This window comes from Pelophylax lessonae (genome assembly GCF_965119305.1).
Source record: "Pelophylax lessonae genome assembly, chromosome: 1".
NCBI classification, from domain to species: Eukaryota; Metazoa; Chordata; class Amphibia; order Anura; family Ranidae; genus Pelophylax; species Pelophylax lessonae.
The window spans coordinates 636,303,028-636,323,551 of record NC_138768.1 but is presented as its reverse complement, the minus strand read 5'-3'; the positions used below and the strand labels follow the sequence as shown (position 1 = coordinate 636,323,551).

The 20,524-nt window shown below is 42.0% G+C and overlaps 1 protein-coding gene across 1 annotated transcript in view; it reads right to left on the bottom strand.

Annotated features, from left to right (window-relative positions):
• Nucleotides 1-8,216: 8,216 nt before the first annotated feature.
• PLK4 (polo like kinase 4) overlaps nucleotides 8,217-20,524 on the bottom strand; it is a gene marked incomplete at its 5' end in the record, with an annotated part of 32,083 nt that continues 19,775 nt past the window's right edge. The window contains 4 exons of the mRNA XM_082266699.1: nucleotides 8,217-9,179; nucleotides 14,218-14,324; nucleotides 15,588-15,719; nucleotides 17,479-17,626. Of these exons, the coding sequence (XP_082122825.1) occupies nucleotides 9,080-9,179; nucleotides 14,218-14,324; nucleotides 15,588-15,719; nucleotides 17,479-17,626 (487 nt within the window). The 3' untranslated portion in view covers nucleotides 8,217-9,079. The remainder of the gene's footprint in view (nucleotides 9,180-14,217; nucleotides 14,325-15,587; nucleotides 15,720-17,478; nucleotides 17,627-20,524) is intronic.

The window sequence follows — 20,524 nt, the reverse complement described above, 5'->3', positions numbered from 1 at the left end:
ACTAATGAGTGTTCAAACAAAAATGGGATTTTTTGACTTACTGTAAAATCCATTTCTCTGAGGTTCATTGACGGACACGGCTCCTGTCATTCTCGATCATTGGGTTATGCTGCACCCTACAGAAGAAGGACACTAGGCAGAAAAAACTTCTGGCTACACCCAGGGGCAGTCCCCAGGGGGAATACTCCCTCTTCCTGCTATAATCACTCATTTTTGTTACAAGCAGTGTCAGGAGAATTATAACTCCAGAGAGGGTGGGTGCTGTGTCCATCAATGCACTTTATAGAAATGGATTTTACAGTAAGTCAAAAATCCCATTTTCTCTTTTGTTCATTGACCGACACAGCTGCTGTCATTCTTGACTATTGGGACATCCCAAAGCAGTGTTAAACATGAGGGGTGGGAAATGGCAAAAAATTCCCAGGGCTAAACAGTAGCCAACCAAGCAACAGGAACAAGTTGAACAGGGGCTCAACCAAAACAACTGGAGCGCACCTGAAAAAAACCATACACCCTCAAAGAGGATCAGGTCCTCTTAAACAGCAGCCTGCAAAACCAAGCTGCCAAAGGAAGCATCCGCAGATGCCAACACATCCACTTTATAAAACTTTGTAAAAGTGTGCACCAACAACCAGGTGGCCGCCTTGCAAACTTGCATCACTGACGCCTGATGACAGAAAGCCCAGGAGGCACTAAGCGCCCTAGTAGAGTGCGCCTTGACAGGGAAAGGAGGAACCTGATCCCTGATGGAATAGGCCTGAACCACCGTTGTCTGATGCATCTGGAAGTGGTCACAGAGGAAGCAGACAACCCTTTGCGAGGTCCATCTGTGAGTACAAATAGAGAGTATGGCTTACTGAAAAATTCCGTAGCTGCCCAGACCACATACATGGCATGCAAGGCAATTTCCTTCGGATGCATGGGACACAGGGAAGGCAACACAATGTCTTCATTCAAATGAAAGTCAGAGACCACCTTAGGAAGGAATAACGGACAGGGGCAAAGCACCACCTTATCCTTGTGAATCATCAGATAAGGTGAACGAAAGGATAACACCGCCAGTTCCGACACCGTGCGCGCGCACAGAGGTGATAGGCTTCTATAGAGCTGAAAGCACCAAATTAATATCCCAAGGCGGCAACGGAGCCCCCACTGGAGGAACCAAATGTCAGACAACCTGAAGAAAAGTACGCACCAGGGAGTGTGTGGCCAAAGGTAGTTGGAAAAAGACCGCCAAGGCCGATATCTGGCCCTTGATGGTACTCAAGGCCATTTTCTGTTCAATCCCCCATTGAAGGAAGGTTAAGATCTGAGCCCCTGAGAAGGAGCGAGGATGAACCCCAAGAAACTCACACCATGCAATGTACGATGGTAGATCTGCCTAGAAGTAGATTTCCTAGCTTTAAACAACGTAGGAATCAGCGACTCAGACAAATCTCTATCCTTTAGCACCTGGCATTCAACAGCCAAGCCGTCAAAGCCAGCAACTGTAAAGCAGGATGAAAGATCGGTCCTTGCGACAGAAGATTCTCCCTGAGAGGAAGCTTCCAAGGAACGTCGGTGACCAGCCGCACTAGATCAGCGTACTGAGGCCAGTCCCGAGCCACTAAGATGACCGGAATTCCTTCTGTCTCGATCCTGCGTAGGAGTCTGGGCAAAAGCTTGAGAGGAGGGAAGATGTAAATCAGACGATACTGACCCCTCGGGGCCACCAGTGCATCTGTGGCATCTGCCAGTGGATCCCTTGATGGAGCCACAAACCTCTGCACCTTTCTGTTGAGCTGAGATGCCAACAGATCCACCTGGGGGGTGCCCAACTGGAGACACAGCTGATGAAATGCCTCCGGATGAAGGAACCACTCCCCTTGGTCCAATGCCTGCAGACTGAGGTAATCCGTCTGCCAACTTTCCACCCTGGGAACGCCAGCTACCTACAGAGCCGCCAGGGCACTTCTTGCCCCCCCCTTGGTGATTGACATAAGCCACGGGCGTGGCAATGTCCGATTGAATGCGTACTGGGCATCCCTGAAGATGAGCCGTCCAATGACTTGAAGCTCCAGACTTGGGTAGCCGACCAGCGGCTGTTTCTTGCAAAGCAAAAACTGTTTGAGCATGTTGAATGCCCGGGTAAGCTATTGGCCTAAATAGCACATTTGGACTCTAGACCTCCAGTGGTGATAGCGTTACATTCCCAGACCTTGGGCCTCATTACAGAACCAGAAGCACTTGCCAGAGAATTTGCTATCTTCTTTAGTGAGGTCTAAGGTGGCGGTCCTGGAGGCTCCTATATCGGAGGAGGATACCACATCCGCGATGGCTCACTGTGCTAGGTCGAAGGCCCCAGGGGCGGATGGCTTGACAATTTAATTTTGTAGGGAGTTCTCTGACACCCTGGTCCCCAGACTCCTGGAGTTGTATCAAGCAGGCCTTGAGGTAAACTCACTGCCTGAATATATGAGGGAAGCCCTTATTGTGCTGATACCTAAACCTGGTAAGGATACCCACCAGCCGGGGCCATACAGACCAATATCACTGCTACAAACTGATGTTAAAATACTAGCCAAGGTTCTAGCACTATGGTTGAACAAAATGATTCTATTGATTGTTCATCCAAACCAAATAGGTTTCATGCCAGCAAAGAACACTGCTTTTATTCCCAGACATTTATACATGAACTTACAAGCTTCTCACACGTAGATTGGCTCCAGGGTGGTGGTCACGGTGGATGCGGCCAAGGCCTTCGACTGTGGAATGGATTTATTTATGGCAGTGTCTTGCTGCAGTTTTCGTTTTGGTCATAAATTTATAAAATGGCTCTCTATAATATATACTGCACCGCAGGCGAAGCTGGACCTCTGCTGCCTTCCTTTTATACAGGGGGATGCGTCAGGGTTGTCCCATATCACCCTAGTAGGATGTACTGGCAGTTGGGCCGCTGGCCATGGCCTTGAGATCCCACCCTGGGGTCGGGGGACTGTGCTCCGGACTTCTCACGGAGAAAATAGGGTTATATGCGGATGATATGGTTCTGTACCTCGTCGATTCTGGTCCCTCTCTTACTCTTGCACTTCAAATTATTGAGCATTTTGGGGCCTTCTCAGGCATTAAGATTAATTGGGACAAGTCCCAGATCCTCCCTATGGATGTCCCCCCCCCTCTTCAGTAGATCAAGCTTCTTTCCCACTGCAGAGAGTTTGCTCCTTTGGATGTTTGGGCATCCGGGTGTCTAGGGAACTGTTGGAATTTATCCCTTTGAATGTGGAGGCTCTTATACTGAAAAATAAGACACAGATTTGGGCGAAGTTACCGCTGGGGGTTATGGGCTGTATAGGTTTTAGTTAAAATTGTATTATTACCAAAGATTTTCTACGTCCTCTGGCACTCCCTGGTTTATATCCCGTTGAAATATTTTAAAAATATGGAGACTATACGGAAATCGTTCATTTGGGGTACTACCAGGCATAAACTGTCGTGGAGGATTTTAAAGAGCCCCACATCGTTGGGTGGCTTGGCAGCTCCTGATTTGGGTCTGTATTACATGGCGGCTCACCTGTCCCATCTGTACTACTTCGATAAGGTTGATAAAGTGCGTTATGAAGCCTTAGTGAAGCAGAGCTCCGAGTGTCATTTCCCCCACCCTTTTTGGGATATACTGAGAGGTCTTAGTGGATCCCTTTGGCGGTTCATCTAGTTTTGGTCTCCCCTTTCACAGTAAAAGAATTTGGGACTTGGCCACTGCAAAGATGAATTGCCCTCTGATGCACGAGGATACACCTCTATGATATAATAAGAGATTGAGTGAACTGTTATGGCTCCCTGACCTGAGGATTTGGATCCGATATGGAGTCTTCCAGCTGTGGCACGTTCTCCAAGACGGTAGACTTAAAACGAGTTCCATCTGCCAAATCATATGTTTTTTAGATACCTGCAGCTGCGTCACGCTTTAAGGACACAGTTTGCTGGTACCTATCCACAGTTACAGCCCCTTGAGGTCCTAGTGGTGTTGAAAGGGAGCGATTCACACAAGTTAATCTTAACTTTCTATATGTTACTCACCCCATCTGCTACACAGCTGGCTTATTCTCTTAAATATAAATGGGAGGTGGAGGCTGGTGAAATGGATGATGGGGATTGGAGTGAGGTGCTGCAGGTGGGCAAGTTGGTGTACCCCAAGGTGTCAGACTGACTAACACAGGTATATATTATCCATAGAGCCTATCTCACACTGTCCAAGTTGGCTAAATTTGATCCTTCTTGGAGTCTGGATTGCCCCAAATGCTTGATCTCCATTGGCACCTTATCTGGTACTGTCCCCGGGTTAATCTGTTCTGGGAGCAAGTGGTGCTGTTTCTGCATGATCAGATGGGCTCACCGGTCACGCTGGACCCCAGACAGTGCATATTGGTACTATTTCCGGACTCGGATCTGGACAAATATACGTTACAATTTCTACATGAAGCCCTGTTTACTGCCAGGAAATTAGTGGCTAGAAGTTGGATGCAGGCTTTGACCCCCTACTCTAGCAACCTGGATTGCTGAAGTAAATACCACGTTGCCTTACAAGAAGATAATTTACACTAATAGGGGGTATCCGACTAAATATAATAAGATATGGGATCCATGGCTACAGTCCTCTCAGACATGTTATGTTGCCCATAATCATTCGTTAGACCATCTTGTGTACACATCCGTGGCTAATGCTCTCTGTATTGGAGTCTCTCTCTCTCTCTCTCTCTCTCTCTCTCTCTCTCTCTCTCTCTATATATATATATATATATATATATATATACACATACATACATACATACATACATACACACACACACCTTGGTTATTAATGTTATGGGGTCAGTGACACGGGGCTATCAGGGTTGAATAATGCAGATACAGTATGACTATGATTTTGCCCTTTTTGTCCAAATGCAGTACTTTTACCTGTGTGGTCATAGCTGCCGTGCTTGTGTTAGAGTATTCATCAGCTGTCTTGCAACTGTCTGGGAAGAACCATTTATGTGATTTTTTTTTTTTAAGTTCTACAGGTATGTTCTTTTCTGTTGTATATGCGATATTGTGAATTATCATAAAAAATGTCACTCTCTAGATGTGCAAAGCTGAAAGAGAAGTACCCAAAAAGTCGTGCAGCTGTAATTACAGCAAAAGGGGGTTCTATAAAGTATTGATTTAGGGGGGCTGAATACAAATGAACACCACACCACACTTTTCAAATACCTGTTAAAAAACTTATCACTTTCCTTCTACTTTGCAATTATGTGCCACTTTGTGTTGATCTATCACATAAAATCCCAATAAAATATATTAACGTTTTTGGTTGTAACATGACAAAATGCGGAAAATTTCAAGGGGTATAAATATTTTTTCAAGGCACTGTAACAATCAAGTTGTCCACTGGGTTGTTCAAATTCTAAAGAATTTTACAATTGGGCAGACACTGCTCTCATATGTTGGCCTATACTATATATAGTGGCAAGGTATTGTTTGCCTGGAACTTTCAAAATGAAAGCATGGGCACTTCTTGTTTTCGCCATCTTAAAAAGGTTGGCTTTACAGGCACAATAGAGCAGTAATTCCATTTAAGTCTGAATAGCCTTAGTTGGGGCCAGTGGCTCAATCAGTCCCATCAGGCAGATAATTATATCTGAAGAATGGGAGTTTAAAAGAGCAAATAAAATATATACAGGAAAATTGAATAAAGTCTGAGAACTTTCTAAGAACAGCCTCTGCTTAGGTCAGACAACCTATATCATGTTTCCAATATAAAGGCTCTGCAGCAATACCTGCTCCTAGGTAGTAACTTTTGAAACAGGATAGATAGGTTTTAGAATAATATTTTTAATAAATCATAGCTTTTAGAATACATTTTATTTAAAGAAACGTGGATGCTACCCTTAGAAGCTTCCTTCCAAAACGGAAAGTTACCTAGACATTATGCTGCTCTACCCCGGTATTCCGTGAAAAAACCATACCCATAAAAATTCCATACCCTCGTCACTTCCGGAGCACCTACGTCAGTGAACAGCTGAGGAGCTTACTAGTGCGCATGCTCGGAGGGTATGGAATGTTCACGGTAGTGTGTTAGAACGTTACACTGCATCACCACATTAAAACATCTCCGCTGCAACATGAGTCATCTCCGCTCCTACCCCTGTCACTTCCCTGATCTTGGCTTCTAAATGTAAAAGCGGATCACGGAGCCGACATCGCCGTCATTTAGATTTCATACACCCGCCGCCGCTTTTACATTTACTAGCCGAGATCAGGGAAGTGACAGTGGTAGGAGCGGAGATGACTCATGTTGCAGCCAAGCTGTTTTAATGTAACTGCTGCAACATTCCATACCCTCCGAGCATGCGCAATGCTAAGCTCATCAGCTGTTCACTGACGTAACCGGAGCTGTGAGCATGCGCAGTGCTACGCTGCTCAGCTGTTTCTGACAGGAAGTGACGTGGGTATGGAATTTTCACGAGGTATGGTTTTCTCACGTTACACCGGCATCAGTACTCTCTGAATCATCACTAACTTGGAAGTACTAAGCACATCAGAAAAACAGAGTACCTGAATTCCTTATCTGTGTTCACGTGCTGTGTAAATAAGATATTGAAGGCAGAGGGCCAGGTAACAAAGATTAGAGAGTGACCCCTACGTTCACACCTATGCGTTTAGTGCACTTTGCAGGAACGCAGTACAGTTCATTTTTTTTTTTTTTTTTTTTAAAGTATTTAATGCTACTAAGGTCAAAAAAAATTCAAGAGTACTGTATACACTACATCTAGGATTGTTGTGTTTCAGTATCATTTTGAAGTCCGATGACGACAATGATCCATCATCATCCAGATGATGTTGATATTACCTGCAGTTGGTATTCCACAACAAGTCTAAGACAAGGAGCATACATTTGTAAGAAGACATGGCCCTCCAAGTCCGCTAATTCTGCCACCAAGGCCTACTTAGTCATGGAGTGTCACCACACTCAAAGTTGGGAGACATCTGTAGGCCTTCTTGGTATCTGGCTGTATTAAAAATCTTCTCTTCTTACTTCCTGGATGGACCTGTTGATCGGTTGATTTCCCACTTCATTTGCTATACATCTAGGACTCCAAAGTGTGCCAACACCGCAGCATGATTTTCAGAGCAACAAAGAAAGTCATTGCTGTAAATTCTCTGACTTGCAGGCATGCTTGTTCGAAGTATGCAAGCACCATTGTTTTTCAGAGACTTGAAGGCAAACATGTATTGACAGGAACTTCCGAATGATGTCACAATATGGATAGTTTCTGCAGCCACCAGCTCCAGGTTCCATGATAAAATGTGTTCCATTTGCAAATTTTGCAGGCTTTCAAGGCATCTGGTGTGAGATTGCAAATTTATAGATGGGAAAAAAAAAAACGGTCTTTCTCCGACGCCATCTGCCTCCGTTGTGTCAGCTCCACTGTCTGCCAATTCTTATATAGCCATGGGGCATGGTCATTCGGCAACTTAGCTGGAGAACTCGTCCTTTGTGATGTCATGTGCCTTCACAAGGGGCAGGTTCTCTGGGTGGCCACACTCCATGGCTTTATAAGGAATAGACAGCAAAGACTATAACAGAGGCAGCCAGCATCGGAGGAAGACCATTTTTTCTTTTTTTTTCCTTTTAGCGAGTCAACAGCGGCGGAGGAAGAAGACTTTACGGGAGGGAGAGGAAACCACCGGAGAAGATAGCAGATGGAGAAGATACCTTGGATCTACAGCAGGGGACATTCTTAATTTTTAATAAAGGACTTGTCAAAAACGGTTTCTTGTTTATTGTACCCCATACTCATTCACCTAAGGGGAGGGGGCTGGGTTTTGGGGGCTTCTAATAAGCCCCCTGCCTTCAGACCCCCACAACCACTGCCCAGGTTTGTCAGGAAGAGGCCCTTGTCCCCATCAAGGTGCATTGGGGGTGGGAGGGCAGAGCAGAAAGGGGGGCCCCCTCCAAATCTATACCAGACCCAAAGAGCCTGATATGGACCTGGGGGGGGGGGGGGGGGGGTCACAAGTTTTCTCACAATTTTGTTTTTTTTTTACATTCAGCTGTCAGTGGTGAACCCCTGCTAACAGCGAATGACTGATTGGTTGTTCAGGACGCGGCGGCCAGCTTTCCGGCCCTCTCCTTAGCAGCCAGCTATACGCATCAAAACTGGGAGGTTTAAAAACACATAACGTGCCTGAAAAACGCATCAAGAGCAGCCTGCATAGATGTGAACCTAGACTGAGTGGAAATTCAGCAACAGCAGCCTTCACATTTTCCTCTGGAAACTTTACAAATAATGTACATCCCAGGAGGTCCTCTACTACAGCATACTTTTACAATTTGTTTCTATGAAAAAGGAATTCATACCACTTTCATCCAGATATGTGGATAACAGGAGTTTCCCAAAAGTAAAGTAGTTTGAAAGAAGTTATGGCACGAGGAAGACATTTCCTTACAGAGAGCTAGCTTACAACTACTAATCAACTGGAAAGCAAACCTTGTGTTCTTTAGTAAGGTGCTTATAGCCAAAAATGATTTAGAACATAGAATAGGCTGCACTTGGCTTCATAAGAAATATAAATATATTTGCAATTATCTCCAGGTGCTTACAAATAAGAGGGTTCAACCAATCTCCACTGTTTGCAAAAGTAAAAACAAAGTGTTGGCTTGGAAATTGCTGCAAGTATTAATATTTGTTAAAAATCGTAACAGTACATATCACTGCATTTATTACTTGTGTTATTGCAGCAACATTTCATTAGAGAATAATTACAAATATAAGTTAACATAAAAATAAAAAAAATATGCTTTACATTTTACAAAACATACAACATTTACATAGACAGATACAGATCAGGACACACAAGATCCATGATAAACGTGGCTGTAAATGCTACTCTTATATACAGGTTAAGAATGCTGAATCCACTGACATTATTGGAGGAATAGGGGCTTACAAGAACACAGGTCCCTTGAAAATAGACACATAGCCATATAGTCCATTGATAAAAGTGGTCATGTTTTGGTGGCTCAGGTAATTCACAGTCATATACAAGAAACCTTTCATCATGAATGGCTGGAGGAGTTAGCAAAGAGCATTAGGATAGAGGAAAGGCACTGAAGTTTGCTTTTGATGCAGTCTGGAAGTCTGTCATTTTCTCCATGCCTACAAAATAAAATGGAATTGTTACTTCAGAATAACATTTATCTGCTCCCATCATAAGTATTCCACCAGCTATATTGGGTAAAACTCTTTTTAAAGTAAAGTAAAAAATAAATAAATGCAAACGTGTATCTATCTATCGATATATGTGTATGTATTTTTTTTTTTTTTTTAAACATGGGTGCCTGCAAAGTTTTGCACCTGCAATTAGCAGATTTCAGGTGCAATGTCAGGCTCCTGCAGACAATTCCTACAGCACTTTATGGGTTTAAAATGAATGAGCTGCAGGAAATGTTAATGGGATACAAGCATGCCGATTAGCACAATCTCATAGCCCTTTGAGGACCACAAGTCTGTCCGCCACAGATCTCAGAAAATGAACGATGCAGCTGTGAACAATTTTAAAAGACATGGGGTTTGATATAAGAAAGAAAATCAGCCTTGTGTTGCAGTCTGTGTGCATGCTGCAGATTTTCCTTCTCCCCTCGTCCGGTAAAACCGTTCTCACTCACTGACAAAAAGTTAGGGGAAATCTCTCTAGCAGAACCACAGATAACAGTAAAAACCAGCCTGAAGTTCTAACCCTGCCATTCTATCAAAAAGACAAAAACACAGCTAGACATATTTTAACCACTTCTGGACCAGAAGATTTTCCCCCTTAATGACAATGCCATTTTTTTGCGATTCGGCACTGCGTTATTTTAACTGACAATTGAGCGGTCATGCAACGCTGTTCCCCAATAAAATGTATGTCCTTTTTCCCCACAAATAGAGCTTTCTTTTGGTGGTATTTGATCACCTGTGCGATTTTTATTTTTTGCACTATAAACAAAAAGAAGAGCGACAATTCTGATAAAAAAAAAAAAAAAAATAATATTTTCACTTTCTGCTATATAACATTCCCCAATAAAAAAAAGTTAATCACATTTCTTTTCCTCATTTTAGCAACATTGCGGCGGACAGATCGGACCCCTAACTGATATTTTTTACACTTTTGGGGGGACCAGTGACATTACTACAGTAATCAGTGCTAGAAATATGCACTGTTACTGTACCAATGACACTGGCAGGGAAAGGGGTTAACCCAGGGGCAATCCAAGGGTTAAAATGGGAGCCTAGGGGAGTGTTTTCTAACTGTGGGAGACCTGTGTTCCTAAATAGGAGCTCTGTGTTGATTGCAGAGAGAACAACGGTCTGCTGTGTTTTCAACAGCAGACCGCCATTCTCTCTCCACGGGGAGTGATCGCGGCCACCAGCCCCGCGGATCAGCTTCCCCAGTGGCGAATGGGCATGCACGCCTTCAGGATCACTCCCGGGAACCGCTGTACGTGTACTGTAATTTGCGAGAACCTGCCGCCATAAATCTGCAGTTGCTGGTCAGCAAGTTGTTAAGCACCATACACATATACAGTATACATGTCAAGCTTTTTCAAATACAAAGGGGATTGTAAAAGCAACTTGAGGACAGAAGCATCTTCAACTGATCTCAAATGTATAGTGCATTTGGGAAGTATTCACAGCGCTTCACTTTTTCCACATATTATGTTACAGCCTTTTTCCAAAATGGATTAAAGTCATTATTTTCCTCGATATTCTACAAACAATACCCCATAATAACAACGTGAAAGAAGTTTGTTTGAAACATTTGCAAATTAAAAATGGACAACGAAAAAATAAATAACAGGTACATAAGTATTCACAGCCTTTGCCATGACACTCAAAATTGAGCTCAGGTGCATCCTATTTCCACTGGTCATCCTTAAGATGTTTCTACAACTTGACTGGAGTCCACCTGTGGTAAATTCAATTGGTTGGATGTGATGTGGAGAGGCACACATCTGTCTATATAAGGACCCACAGTTAACAGTGCATGTCAGAGCACAAACCGTGCCACGAAGTCCAAGGAATTGCTTTTAGACCTCCGAGACAGGATTGTATCGAGGCACAGATCTGGGAAAGGGTACAGAAATATTTCTGCAGCATTGAAGGTCCCAATGAGCACAGTGGCCTCCCTCATTCTTAAATGGAAGAAGTTTAGAGCACCAGGACTCTTCCTAGAGCGGGCCGCCCGGCCAAACTGAAGGGCCTAAGTCTGGGAGGTGACCAAGAACCCTATGGTCACTCTGACAGAGCTCCAGTGTTTCCCTGTAGAGAGAGGAGAACCTCCCAGAAGAACAACCATCTCTGCAGCACTCCACCAATCACAGGCCTGTATGGTAGACAGGCATGAAGGAAGACACTCCACAGTAAAAGACACAACAGCCCGCCTGGAGTTTTCCAAAAGGCACCTGAAGAACTCTCAAACCATGAGAAACAAAATTCTGATAAAACAAAGATTGAACTCTTTGGCTTGAACGGCAAGCGTCATGTGTAGAGGAAACCAGGCACTGCTCATCACCTGGCCAATACCATGCCTACAATGAAGCATGGTGGTGGCAGAATCGTGATGTGGGGATGTTTTTCAGTGGCAGAAACAGAGACTAGTCAGGATCGAGGGAATGATAAATGCAGCAAAGAACAGAGACATTCCTGATGAAAACATGAGTGCTTTGGCCTTCAGACTGGGGCAAAGGTTGATCTTCGGACAGGACAACGACCCTAAGCACACAGCCAAGATAACAAAGGAGTGGCTACGGGACAACTCTGTGAATGTCCTTGAGTGGCCCAGCCAGAACCGAGACTTGATTAAACATCTCTGGAGAGATCTGAAAATGGCTGTGCAACAACGCTCCCCCATCCAACCTGAAGTAGCTTGAGTGGTCCTGCAAAGAAGAATGGGAGAAAGTGCCCAAAAATAGGCGTGTCGAGCTTGTAGCATCATACTCAAAAAAGACTTGTGGCTGTAATTGGTGCCAAAGGTGCTTCAACAAAGTATTGAACGAAGGCTGTGAATACTTTTGTACATGGGATTTTTTTTTTCTTTTCGTTTTTTTATTTTTAATAAAATTGCAAAGATTTCAAACAAACTTCTTTCAAGTTGTCATTAGGAGGTATTTTTTTGTATAACTTTGAGGAAAATAACGAATTTAATACATTTTGGAATAAGGCTGTAACATAACAAAATGTGGAAAAAGAGCTGTGAATACTTTCCGGATTCACTGTACACTGAGTGCAGTTGAAAGTATGCTGCATATGTCCTTCTGCATAAACCCTTACAGTATCGCCTTGCATTTCTGGTGTATTCATATTTTCATATACATTCATGAACAATTGCAAACGGTCTTAAAACTCTTTTAGTAACTAAAATATACTATGCAAATCTAAAGGGAAAATCAGAAATCACCTTGGAACAACATAAAAACCAGGTTCAAGACACACATGGACCTCTCGCAGGACCCTGTGCATTTTGTAATATCAACAGTTAGAAAAGTAATGGTTTTCACTGCAGCATTGAAAAATCAGCGGCAAAAAATAGCAACAGACACAAAGTAATAGATTTGAAGTTCCTTCTGTCACCACAGTGGCCACACACTCATGAAGTAATCTCACTACAAACGTTAAAGGAAAAGTACAGCCAAAGCCCGCCGTAGGCTGTCATAGAACCGGTGGTATCATACAACCATATGGTCAGGATCCACCTAGGAGCCTGGACCGGCACCTGGCTTAGCCTCTCAGTGAGCTGCTAAGAGTCTGAGCCAGCCGCTCACGCCCCCTCCACAGCCCAGCACTCCAGTGAGTGCTGGAGGGGACAGAACACAGAGCGGGTGATTGACAGTCTCTGCTCAGAGTGGCAGGGAGAACTGAGTGATCAGCGGTGTTTGATCGCTCAGTTCTCAGCTTAAGAGCCGGCAGGGGATCGATGCTGCATCCACCTAGACAAATATGATTAAACAAAAAAAAAAAAATCCAATAAATACTTCTTTTAAAGTGGTAGTAAACTTGGTTATACCACATATACCTACAAGTTAAGCTTTATGAATATCTCATAAACTTGCACTGTTTACGAGATTATTCAAAGTGCATGCAGCTGGTGATGTCACTGGCACATGCACACTGAAGGTACGGTACACAGTAAATTGTAGCCAGAGGCTGCCAACCCAGAAGGAAGACCAGAGGAGGATGTCCGCCATCTTAGCAGTGATAGCGCGGTGCTGGAGGGCTTAGTTTTAAGCAGTGTTAATTTTGGCAGCAAATTTCAATTAAGTTTTAGTCTTAGTCTTAGGACTAAAATGGCATTTTAGTTTTAGTCCCATTTTAGTCTTCTGCAAGTGTTTTAGTTTTAGTCGTATTTAGTCGACTAAAACTGCAGTATATTTTAGTCGACTAAAACGCTCTACATTTTAGTCGACTAAAACTCATTTTAGTCATCTATAATCAAATGGGTGTAGTTCAATTGTAATTTGTAATGCATTATTTAGGCATTTCTCTACAATTTCCAAACTCATTATATACTACTGCTGGTCCTGGAGTGAAAAATCTAATATGTTATTATTTATGCTTTGAGCATGCACCAGTGTTAATTTTTGGCAGCAAATTTCGATTTAGTTTTAGTTATAGTCTTTTGACTAAAATGCCATTTTAGTTTTAGTCGTATTTTAGTCTTAAGACTAAAATGCCATTTTAGTTTTAGTCGTATTTTAGTCATCTGAATTGTGTTAGTCGACGCAAACGTTTTAGTCAGTTTTAGTCGACGAAATTAACACTGGTTTTAAGGCAAGTCTCTCACAATCTGCTAGTATGCGATGCATACTAGCACCTAATGACATTGCCTTGTAGGGAATGTTTTTTTTTTTTGTCCAACTACGGTTTACTACCACTTTAATGGCAGAACGATAAACACAATCATGTTTTTATAAAAATCGCTTTTGCCAACTAAAGAAAAAAAAAAGAAAGAAAAAAAAAAAAAAAGAAAGAAATAAAAAAAAAAAGAAAGAAAAAAAAAAACCCAACTTTGTTCATTTTTTTTCTTTTAAGCTAAATAACTTAGTGCATACACAATAACTAAAGGGGAGTTTTACAGTATAGTCGCTCTAATCTCTTTACCATGTTTATTTTAAATATTTAAAAGATTAAAAACATTCGGTTTAACCATTTTCCATACCTTGTTACTTGACCATTTGGGTCTGTATAGATAATTGTAGAAACTCCTGGCTGGACTACAAGCTGAGAGCCATCGTTGAACTGCACCCATACAGCCCCTGTGTTTAGCTGTTTGCAAGAGAAAGAAATTAAACTCAACAAAAATCTTAAAAAAACATTTGCGTTCTACGAGTGGTTTAAAAGTCCTTGGAGCATTTCCTTAGCTACAGGGATGATTTTATAGATATGATATTTACTGGCTGATGCTTAGAATTTAAAGGCCATCACCAGTATACAGCTTTCCCCCCCCCACTAGTTGATAGTGGGAGAATAAAAAGGAAAAAAATACCCTGACTAAATGCCATTTTTACTTACCTTAAGCCACAGTCACATGGCGCTGCAGTCTTAGGAATTCTCTCACTGCATAACATGTACATTTCTTATTGACTGTCCCATGGCAGGGTTCTCTCCGGATCCAAAAGGAGTGACGTTGGCACAAAGGAGCCAGAAAGGGACCATGTGCATTTCTGTATTAGCAGTCCCCTCACACCCGGAAACACTGGGGGACCTGAACAAGTGACTTTCAGAAAGAGTTAGAGGGAGTAATGGGAGTGATATTTTGCCTAAGATGAGGCTTTAATTTAGGTATACTAGCCATGGCTATTAGACAGTCGGGCTTGGAAAGAGCCTTTCTACAAATTACAGTATTTTCCATTAACGGCTTTCTGTACCTAAAAGGTATTTGTTCACAAAGTACACATGGCATTATAGCAATAATGAAAGGTTACTTGTAGTAACAGGAAATATATGTGTGTTATGCTTGATTGTCAAAACTTTAAAGGGATTGTAAAGTCTTGTGGTTTTTTTTTTTAAAATTAACAAACATGTTATACTTACCTCCTCTGTGCAGTGGTTTTCCAAAGGGCAGCCCGGATCCTCCTTATCTCGGGTCCCTATTCGCTGCTCCTGGCCCCTCTCTCCTGTCGAGTGGCCCCACAGCAAGCAGCTTGCTATGGGGGCACCAGAGCCGAACTGCAGCTCCGTGTCTCTATTCAGACACAGAGCTGCCGTTTGGCACCACCCCCTCACTCTCCTGATTGGCTGACATTGACTGCAGTGGGAGCCATTGGCAACGCTGCTGTGTCTCAGCCAATCCGGAGGGAGAGTCCCTGATGGCTGAGGTACTCGTGGACATCGCTGGATAAGAATTGGGGCTCAGGTATTAGGGGGTGCTGGGGCGGCTGCTGCACACAGAAGGCTTTTTATCTTAACTCATAGAATGCATCAAGATAAAAAAATCCATTAAAAATGCAATAATCCAAAAGGAAAATTAGACAAAATTCCATCAGTATGGATCAACAGTTTTCAATAAGTTATTTTAAAAAAACTTACCTGAGATGCCCATCCTACGTCTTTAACAAATACAGATTTAACGACTTGGCTTGGATCTGGAGTATGGGTTTTAGTGGTAGTGGAGGTAGTAGCAATCTGAGCAGAAAGTACAGATCCTTCATATGACAGCATCTGGTGCAAGAAATGGAAATGAAAAATACATAAACAAACAGTACCTAGCTTTGCAGTTATAGTGCATTTAAAGTGGAGCTCTAGCTCAGTAAGGTCTTGTGATGTCTTTATTGCCCTAACTTTATCACAACAGATGCAAGGGAAAAATCTTCCACATTTTAAGACACAGAAAGCCAAAAATCCGCTTCTGTATCATGGCAACTTCAGCTACTCCACACAGGGATTCAAATTCAGTACCTTGTATTATGGATTAAAAAAATGAGAGAACGTATTGCCCTAGACTGAGTCACTGTAAATGAAAATGACAGGGGTAGAGCAAAGCATAGTAAGGGCCGGGTCACACCGCAATTTCTGCGTTACGAATGCGTTTTTGCATGCGCATTGTTGGTGCGCTCCAGTATGTTTTTTCCCCATTTTTCTTCATCTCAATTAAGGGCAATAAAGGATATGCGCGTTCCAATGCATTTTTTCGTGCTCCATACAAAAAAAAATCTACACACACACACACACATTATATATATACACACACACACACACACACGGCTCAAAAAATTAAAGGAACACTTTTTAATCAGAGTATAGCATCAAGTCAAGTAAACTGCTGGGATATTGATCTAATCAGTTAAGTAGCAGAGGGGGTTGTTAATCAGTTTCAACTGCTTTGGTGTTTATGAAATTAACAACAGGTGCACTAGATGGGCAACAATGAGACGACCTCCAAAACAGGAATGGTTTTACAGGTGGAGTCCATTGACTTTTTTACCTGCTCATCTTTTCTGAATGTTTATTCACTAGCTTTGCATTTGGCTAGGGTCAGTGTCACTACTGGCAGCATCAGGCAATACCTGGACCTTATAGAGGTTGCACAGGCAGTCCAACTCCTCCAGGATGGCACATCAATAGGTGTGTCTTCCATCTCGAGAGCATGGAGGATATTCCTGTAGACAGGCCGTTACTCTAGGAGAGCTGGACAGGGCCGTAGAAGGTCCTTAACCCATCAGCAGGACCGGTATCTGCTACTTTGTGCAAGGAGGAACAGGATGAGCACTGCCAGAGCCCTACAAAATGACCTCCAGAAGGCCACTGGTGTGAATGTCTTTGACCAAACAATCAGAAACAGACTTCATGAGGGTGGCCTGAGGGCCCGACATCCTTTATTGGGCCCTGTGCTCACTGCCCAGCACCGTGGACCTTGATTGGAATTTGCCATTTAAGACCAGAATTGGCAGGTCCGCCACTGGCGCCCCGTGCTTTTCACAGATTAGAGTATGTTCACCCTAAGCACGTGACAGACATGAAAGGGTCTGGAAAAGCCGTGGAGAACTGTAATAGCTACAAAGGGTGGGCCAACTCAATATTGAACCCTACGGATTAAGACTGGGATGCCATTAAAGTTTATGTGCGTGTAAGGGCAGGTGTTCTAATACGTTTATTAGTAATATAGTGTGTGTATGTATGTATGTATGTATGTATATATATAGATATATATATACACACATACATTATATTATATTATATATATATATATATATATATATATATATATATATATATATATATATATATATACATGCACACACACACTGTATGCACAGTATATATGTGTATCAGTATGGCTGAGGGTGTAGAACGCCAATATTAACCTCAACAGCTAAAAAAATTCCAACCTGCCTTGAGAACAATTGCCTAAAAACTAGATTGCTGTATTAACCATTTAGATGTTAGCTATGTACTCTTCTACATTAACAATTCTACTTACAGAAGGATTGATGTTTGGCATCTGGTTGGGAGACGAGGCGTTGCTTAAAACTCTGTTGCTAGAGCCTTGATCTTTGTGTCCGCTTTCTGTCTCCCCAGTAGATGTTGGTTTTATAAGGGGCTTTGGAGAATCGGTGGTTATTGGTCTCCTGCCGAACATAAAAAAAAAAAAAAAAGATCCACTTAAAGCAGTGTTTCTTCACCCAATTTCACAACCTATGGCTGCATGCTTTGCTTTTAACCACTTATACCCCCTTTCTGTCCAGGCCAATTTTCAGCTCTCTTACACTTTAAATGACAATTGCACAGTCATGCAACACAGTACCCATATGAAATTTTTATCAACTCTTTCACATAAATAGAGCTTTCTTTTGGTGGTATTTAATCACCAGTGGAGTTTATGTTTTGCCAATCACACAAAAAAATACAGACCATTAAAAAAAAAAAAAAAACGTTTTTCATATTTTGTTATAAGATTTTGCAAACAGGTAAATTTTCTCCTTCACTGATGTGCACTGAACAGGCTACACTGATCAGGAAGCACTGATGGGCAATGATCAGCAGCACTGATAAGTGACACTGGTGGGCACTGATTAGCAGCACTGATCTGTGCTTCTGTCCCTCTAACTGAAGCCCCTTCTTCTGTTGCCCGCCCTTCCTGCAGTCTTCTGGGCACAGGTGCCAGAAGACTGCCAGACCAATCAGCTGCCACAGCCAGGTGCCCACAGTTGAAGTGACAGTCCCAGGGGGAGAGGGACAGGAGCGACATCGCTGGATCGTGGGACAGGTGAGTTTATGTTTAATAAAAGTCAGCAGCTACAGTTTTTGTAGCTGCTAACTTTTAATAAACACAAAAATGAATGGGGCTCTGCTTTAAAACAAGCTGACAAGTATAAAAGTGTTTTTTTTTAATTAAATTAAATGTTCCTCTGTTTAACCCCTTATTAACCTTAGTTTAGACTTATCACCACTAATCATTCTTTTTCTACCATTATTTTCCTGCCCATTTTCTTTTTATTAAGATAAAACTATAGGCACAACATTTTTTTTTCATTTTGGATAGAGCAAGGGAGGGTTATGCCCCCTATCAGATTTTTTTTTTTTTTGTCCCATTGTGAACAATGGGACATAACAAAATTTTGGAGATTTCCCTTCACTTCCTGTCCCATAGCCAAACAGGAAGTAAGAGGAAAACCCTGCAAATTAAGGGAATCCCTTGGGGTACTCCCAGGTCACCAGAACTAGTTCTGGAGACAACCGAAAATTTGGGATTTTCTCTTACTTTCACTTTCAATAACAGTAAACAGGACAAATAGAGAGGGTGAATCTCCTTAACGGGGACACAGACAGCAATAATAACTGACAAGTGTTCTAATCTCTCTGCACGCTACCAAAAATTAAAAAAAAAAAAATTGTCTTTAGTTATACTTTAACCATTAATATTTAAAATAAAAGGTTGTAGCACTATATGAAGTGATATCACAAAACTAAGTGTGATAAAACAAATAATCTTAACCGATGACTCAAATCATGATAGAGTGCCTTGAATAAAATAAACGTGATAGAGTTCAAGTGAAAAAGCCAAACAAGATAAAGGAAAAAGCTGTAATTCCCAGTGCTCAATGTAATCTCAGGTGTCACCCATGTTGATTATCCTCCACCGAATGAAAAGAATGCAAACTCACCACAATCATATGCTGTCCAAGTTATAGGACAAAGCATACGCAATAGGGTATGAATATGACGACACTCTGGAAATCAATGCCGTCAGCGACAGAGATAGATGTACTTCCACACATTTAGAAAGGTATTATCAAAAAATGTTCCAAACAATTAGGTGGGATGAATCACCAAGCATTAGAAAAAAAAAGTAAAATGTCAGTGTAATATTTATTATATAAAAAAACAAAATACTGGCACTAAAATATCATAAACAAGGTCCATGAAGTGCAACAAAATTTGTGCAGATAATGCTCAAGCACTTACGGTGAATGCCACCAAACTAAATATAGGCTGGCGGCTGGACCTTGGGCGTATATATCTCTGCCACATTCTAAGCCTAATCGAACCCTGTAAAGCAAAAAATAAATAAAAAAATCGCTATGCTGTACTGACCTTTTCTGAAGCTGATCTGGTCTCCAGCAGCAGATGCTGTGTGCAGGAGAGAACTGACAATGGCTGTGAAATGCCATAGAGTAACTATGGGGCTTCCCTTGTTGGCTGCCTCTCCTGCACCCGCCACTGACAGCTCAGCACGGGACCATATTAGAACCTAACTCTAAACCTACTCTCTGCCACATTCTTAGCTTAATCTGTCTAGCTCTGTAAAATAAAAATTGCTATATTTGGGGGATATTTGTACTGTTCTGGCATTTAAGGGGCTAAAGAACTAAGATAGGCAGTCAGTACATCAAGGCTGATCAATTTCCAAATATGTAAACCATAGTTTGTAGACTAACTTTCACACAGACTAAATAAACACTGATTTGGGTTATTTTTACCAAAGAAATGTAGCAGAATACATTTTGGCCTAAAATAATGAAGAAAGCTTATTTGCTAAACTTTATAACAGAAACCAAGAAAAAACATGTTTGTTTGTCTTTCAAATTTTTCGGTATTTATTTTTTTTTCCATGGCAAAAACTTAAAAACCCAGTGGTGATTAGATACCACCAAAAGAAAGCTCTGTGTCACAAAAAAAATGATAAAATGTCATTTAGGTACTGTGTGCATGAGTAATTGGCATTCAAAACGTAAAGGTGCTCAAAACCGAAAATGGCCCTGGGCAGAAAGGGGGTGAAAGTGTCCAGTATTTACGGTAAGTGGTTAAAAAATATACCTGTTTGTCATCTTAAGTAATGACAATACTGCCGAATAAACAATTCCATAGCAGAAATGTAAAAATTGCTTTGGTCCATAGAGGGTGAACAGGTGTGAGAGGTGAAGCGGTTAAACAGGTTTGGAAGTAATTTATAGTGTATATTTAGGCTACTTGCCACTGCTTTTAGCCATCAGTGTATAAATAGGTCTAACATGTGAATGTTCTAT